This window comes from Echeneis naucrates, chromosome 13 (genome assembly GCF_900963305.1).
Source record: "Echeneis naucrates chromosome 13, fEcheNa1.1, whole genome shotgun sequence".
Classification (NCBI taxonomy): domain Eukaryota; kingdom Metazoa; phylum Chordata; class Actinopteri; order Carangiformes; family Echeneidae; genus Echeneis; species Echeneis naucrates.
The window spans coordinates 1,779,201-1,785,980 of NC_042523.1; the positions used below are offsets into that span (position 1 = coordinate 1,779,201).

The window sequence follows — 6,780 nt, forward strand, 5'->3', positions numbered from 1 at the left end:
TCAGCCCATTTTAGGCAGGATTCATCAATTTTACATGATGTGACTAGCAAATGAAACCGCACATGTGCGCACTCCCTAAATATGACTGAGACCATCACCAGGGCCCAGAGTTGGATCAGAGGCCCAGGCTCCCCAAGCCCACCACCCTGTGTGCGGGAGCACAAGAGGTAGTAAAGCCAGAGGGCCCCACAGCTCCCAGTGTTCCAGGCTGGTAATAGCAAACACCACTGATTTGCCCAAGCAAGGACGTAAAGGAGGGCCCCCCCTCAACACCCAGTAGCGGCTCCAGAGATTTTCTGTTGCAGGTGCTATGGGGATGCGTAACACTCAAAAGAATGTGCTTTGATTTTTGATTTTGGGGCATTTAATAATGCAACTATATATATACAGAAATTTCTTGTGGGTGCTAGGCAGGTGCTATGACTATTATAAGAGGAGCTACAGCACCACCTAGTGCTCCCCTGGTGACACTATGCCTACACTCCCTTATCCACCACCCAGCCATCCACACCTGCCACCAACATCATGTACCTTGAACCCCACGCACCATATGAGCCGGATACACCCACCTGGGAGCCTAAGCAATGCCCCTGCAGCTGTACACTGGTGAAGTGTCCGAAGGGGGGAAGGGCTACAGGGGTAGGAGCCTTTGGTGCCACCAGGTGTCAGACCTGCGCCCCCAATGCACAGAGACCGAAGAGATTTCAGGTGAGGAAAATCTTCCATACACTGGGACGAGTCCCCATTTTAAGATTGGGGAAAAAGAAAAGGGTGGGAACAGAGAACTGCAGGACACTGCCGTCCTGCAACCTGCCCAGACAGAGTGCCCCCTGATCCCGCCCTGGTCTGTTCCCCAAGGTTTGGTGCGTTAAACTCTTATGTATGTGGTGAGTGAAGAGTAAAGTAGGTGAAATTTAGGAAGCAGGCAAGTGAGGCCCTGGTCCCCAGCCAGAAAGCTGCTGGTGCAGCGGTCCAAAGGGTTCTTAGGCATGTCATGGGCCCCTAGGAATCCAGCAAGCCCCCCATCCAGACCCTGCCCCCCAGCACAGTGCAGCAACAGGGGAACACTAGCCACCCAGGCAACCACTGTGAATCAACACAGGCCAGCCATCAAAAGCCACCACCAATCCATCTGAATGTTCCCTTAGTCGATGACATACCCCAGGATGTTCACGGGAAGGTGATCAAGGAGGCATAAAACACACACTTCCTGGGTTTTGGCTTTTTATGTATGTGTTGTTCCTTGTCCTGACAACATCCGGCTCAGAAAACTACACCTACAAGCAGCAAGATCTCCTAGAAATTAAATTACACAGCAAGCGACCCATGGCAACCAAGTTTCTCCGGTCCAGCGGCACCCTGGCAGACAGAGTCAGGCGCCATGGCTCTCAATGGTTTATCATCCCTGTGTTGCATGCGAGGGAGGTAAGCGTCAAGAAGTCAACAGGCTGATTAAACTCTTGAGTATCTCTGCTCCTATAATTGGCTTGGGGACATTTAAATTAGGTCATAGAGCTTTGAACCAATTAATGTGCTGCTACGTTTGGGGTCACTCTCCCCATTGGCCATTGGAACCTCGGCTATAAGATGAACAGAGATGGGACAGAGGGGATAGAGAGGGGACGGAGAGTCCTGATGAGCAGCTGATGAACCAAAGCAGGTAAGAACCTTTAACATGTTTAATTGGATAATTGTTATTAGAACTCATCCAACAGCAGGTTACATAATGATATCAGATACTTATCTGATTGGTTTATTAATTTCAATATTCGCAACTTAAACTTTCTGTGTGTGATACTTTGATCCTTTTATCCTGAGTTAATTGTGGTCTTGAATTATGATGTCAGATAAACTAGATAACTGTAGTTAAATGCTGTTGAACAGTTGATCTCCATGTTTAGTATTTTGTACTATATTATTAGACTAGAAAAACACAAGTATATTTTTCTTGTGCTGTCAGGTACAAAGAGGAAGAGTTTTCAGATTAAAAGCTTCCCATTATCCATCCCTATGGTAGGATGATTTTAAAGGAAAGCCACAGCTGCTGGAAATAAATAATCAAAACAGCAACTATACCAAAAAGCAGTGTAAAGACATGCTACTACCCTGCTAGCCTGTTACCCTATTAACAATAGAGAGCCTAATCAACTACTGTATGTGAACAAACAAAATGTACAGTTTAAATTGGTCAAATATGAGAAATAGTATTCCAGGCCTTACGACTGTATATAGGTTGAAATCAAATCAAATCAGATTTATTTATATAGCGCCAAATAATAGCAAGGTTACATCAAGCCACTTTACATAAAAGAGCAGGTCTAGACCAAACTCTTTATAAAATGATTTAAAGAGACCCAACAGATTGCCCGATGAGCAAGCGCTTGGCGACAGTGGCAAGGAAAAACTTCCTTTATGACATACTACAAAGCTAAAGTCAATCTAAAAATAGTCATTATTAGGATCATAATTCTGTGTTTGTATGTAGCAGGGTTTTACTGGATAAACTGTGTCCCCATCCTTTGTAATTGCTCATCACCTGTGTGTGTCTGTCTGAGACTATATATTGGTGTGCAACTATTGAATATATTATAATGTACACAATATTTGTATTATATTCTTATAATATAATATATTAATATTTGAAAGAGTGTTTTTATGATATATTTCAATCTCAATATTTCAAGCTTTTAGGCAGCAGGATATGGAAAAAAACATCAACACAATCCTGAACCCCAGAATGGCTGAGCACAGTGGAGGTCAGAGAAACAGCAGTTTCAGAGTTGAGAAACTGTTTCTGTTTCATGTCAGTATCATAATACACATGATACACATCATCATTTTATTACAGTCAGTGAACTCCTCCATGAAGAAAAAAAAATTGAATCAGCATGTATGGGAAAAATCTATATCTAACAAGATGTGGTCAGAATCTACATGTCCATGTCACTGATTTTATAACCGTGACGTCATGTGACAGAATCACCAAAGATATTAATGAGAGAAACAACTGAGCTGTGATCTCAGCTGGGTGTATATTTAGAAAGCGAGAGGAGAACACAGAGTAAAGGACTGCATGGGTGACTCACACATGATCCTTAGACTAAAGGTTGTTGCAGTTTTTATTTATTCAGTCAGTCATTTGGTCAATAAGTCTGTCCAGCTCTGGCCCAAAGGTTTTGTCCAGCCAAAGAACATGACAAGAAACTGAGTTCAGAAAGTGTGTGTGACTGTGACACTGACCTTGTATAAATAGATAATAAAATCAACCTTAATGTACTGACATCATTGTGTGGCTTCATTGGGATACTGTAACACACAGACAGGAAAGTATTATCTGATCATTATTCATAAAGCTCTTTCTCATTATCACTATGTGAAAGCACTGCAACACCTCATTCAGTCGTGCTCTTCAGATTCATATTATCAAGTTTGTCAAGTGATATGTTTCTGATAGAATTGAGTTGTTGAAAGATTATACCAGATATCCAGATGTATAAATCTACAGATTGACAGATGTTCTTGGTGGTTGTTGTTTCCCTCTGAACTCTTGCTCAGGTGAAGATGCTACCATGTTGCAGGCACCACCAGGCAGGAACTTCTCACACAGCACCTTCGTGTTCAGAGGATTCCATACGCTTGGCAGACATCGCTGGCTGCTGGCATTTCCGTTCTCTGTTCTCTACCTGTCAGTGCTGCTGGGAAACTCTCTGCTCATTCGCATCATCTACCGTGTAGAGAGTCTGCACAGACCCATGTACCTGCTCATGTGCACACTCTGCGTGGTCGACATCCTTGTAGTGACTGCCATCATCCCTAATATGCTCCTTGGCCTGCTGTTCAACTGGGACGAGATCTCCTTAGCCGGGTGCTTGACTCAGATGTTTTTCACCCACTTCCTGTCCTCAGTGGAGTCCACAGTACTGCTGGCAATGGCACTGGACCGCTATGTGGCTATCTGCCTGCCACTGCGCTATGCTGAGATCATAGACTCCTCCATGTTCCTGATGTTGCTGGTCTTCACTCTGGTGCGCAGCATCTCCATCATGGCAGCTCTGGTCAGTCTGGCAGGTTCACTGCTGTTCTGCGGATCCAACGTGATCCAGCACAGCTACTGTGACCACATGGCCCTAGTCAGCCTGGCATGTGACAGCACTGAGAAAAACAGCACAGCAGGCCTAACTGTCATCATTTGTTTCGTGGGTGTGGACATCTCACTCATCATCTTTTCCTACATGAACATCCTGAGGGTCGTGTTGCAAGCAGCCCCAGCCAGTGAGGACCGCTGGAAGGCATTTCACACCTGTGGTACTCACCTGATCGTCATGATGTGTTTCTACTTAATGGGCAGTGTCACCTTTCTGTCTCACAACCTGAATATCCCCATACCAACAGATGCCAACACCTTCATGGGACTTTTATACATTCTTTTCCCAGCGACTGTCAACCCCGTCATTTATGGAGTCCGAACTAAAGAAATTCAAAACGGCTTGTTTCAACTTTATAAACTCAGAGTAAATAAAATAATGTCAATAAAAGTTGATCCTGCTGAAAAATGACAGAGATATTCTCTGAATCAGTTTGTCTCAGTTTTTGTTTGTTCTTTTTAAGATAAACTACCATTTCTTACTATATTCTTTATCCATTCACTTATCTTCTGCCACTTAACCATCCTTTGGAGAACAGGAACAGGATCAGGATCAGACATTAGGCCATAAGAGTTTTTAGATGTGTTGCTGCTAGGAAGACAAATGCCAATATGGACATTCAGGCTCCTCAGAGGATGAAAACTGACCCGATCTTTCTTCTGAGGACTGAGTCAGGGTTACCTTGAACACAGTGTCAGCTTCAACCAGTTACAAGCTAATAAACTAGAAACCAGAGTGAACCTACGAAAATCCATACAGACTCCTCTCATCAGGCCTGGAGTTCAAACTTCCTATAGGGGTAAAACTGTAACAGGCACTTAAAACTTAAAATGGAATCAGCAATACAGAAACAGGCCAAGAGATAAAAGTTCCACCGATTTTTAACATAGCAAGGAAAGTAGGCAGGGATCACAAAGACAAAACACATGCAAAGGTTGCCACAAACATCAGTTTATTAAAGATGCAGTGGAATATATAGGTTGCTTCCTGTCCCTGTCAAAGTAAAAGCCATTTAAAATAGCATTAGAAATAATGTAGACGCTTTGGATGTTTATTATCTTTATCTTGTAATATCATGTTACAATGAAGAAAAAAACAGACTGATGTTGTCTTTCATATAAACCCTGACATAGCCTCTCCCCATCATCACACACAGACACTTATGATACATCTGTACAATGAATCTGTTCACATTGAAGAAGACTGTCACCACTTTATTTTGTACAATGTATATTCAGTAATGAAGCCTCATCAAGTCTCTAATGTTTCATGAATTGTTCATTTAAGGACTATACTAGTGTTTGTTTGTTTTGGGGTTTTTTTTTTGTTTGTTTGGTTTTTTTTGCTGTTTTCTTAATGATCATTTTCCGAATCATACATCACTTTTTAAATGGATTTCCTTTCTTTGAAATTCAGCCTGCATAAGAATCCCATCCTAGATAAAGTTGTGTTACGCGCATGAAGGGAGGAACCTTTCCGAAAAACCTTCCAGTGTGTTTATGCATGCTCAGACTTCAAGACTTGATCGGTGAAGGGAAATGACAAAAAAGCAATTGTGAGTCCGTCTGTACCTGATGATGAACAGTGACATGTGCAACCTGAGAGATTCACAGTTCCAGTTGTTTTTAGCAGCTGGTCAAGTCTGTGGGGTTTTTTCAGGTTGTTTAAAAAAAGTTACAATAATGCTAAACAACACTTTTAATATTGAGCTATGAAACATAACACAAAAAAGAAGCAAAAGTTGTCTATTAAACACAAAGCTTAAAACAAGCTAAATTAAACATTTTTTTTTACTGAACTACACTGCAAATAAAGATGAATGTAACATCTGTGTTGTCACACCGCTGTTCCTGAGGAGTGACACAGCGGTTGGATCTGGGTGGACCTGAGACTCTGGTTCATAACAGTTTGTGCCAAACAAGTGCTCAGCCGCTTGTCACTCAAGGTTGCTAAGCTATTATTGCTTTAGAACTTTAATTCCTAATGATATATAGGTGAGTTTATACATTCTCTGTGCATCATCATCATGCAGGAAGAAATTAGCTACAGAGACCAAAACTACTTTCTGTATCAGGCTGATTATTTATCCTGTAGTTCAAAATTTTGAAATGGGAGTTTATCAGACTGATTCACTGTTGGAACCAGACTTGAGTCGTCTGTAGAGGAACTGCAGGTTTAGGTCTCAAGTGTCAGGTTCATGCATCAGCCAGAGATTGATGCCTGATAAAATACAGTTTAAATAACAAAAAAATGCTGATTAAAGTTAGGAATAATCTGCTCAAGCTTTAGGTCAAACACATCATGAACCTGTGGCAAAGACACATCATTTGTCTGAGAGCTGAGTCTCACAGGACTATGCAGGTGAGGTTCCTCCAAATATTGATGGTGATTTGGAAAATGATCGATATGACAGCATCAAAGAACAAACACTGTACGCGTTTGTATTGTATGCTCCTTTAAAATCAGGAACATCCTTAACAATGGTTGATTATTCATTACAATAATAAATCATATGAAGCATTGATGTATTTCATCCAAATAAGGCCAAATATTCCACTCAGCTGAGTGACAGCTATCTGAGGGCCTTTCAGTGTGTAAAGATGACCTAAAGATTGTATCTCCTGCAGTGTTTTTT

At 41.8% G+C, this 6,780-nt stretch overlaps 1 protein-coding gene across 1 annotated transcript; it reads left to right on the forward strand.

Annotated features, from left to right (window-relative positions):
- The first annotated feature begins 3,569 nt into the window (after positions 1-3,569).
- LOC115053037 (olfactory receptor 51E2-like) lies at positions 3,570-4,556 on the forward strand. The gene has a single exon (XM_029517598.1). The coding sequence runs from the start codon at positions 3,570-3,572 to the stop codon at positions 4,554-4,556; it is 987 nt and encodes a 328-aa protein (XP_029373458.1).
- Positions 4,557-6,780: the final 2,224 nt, after the last annotated feature.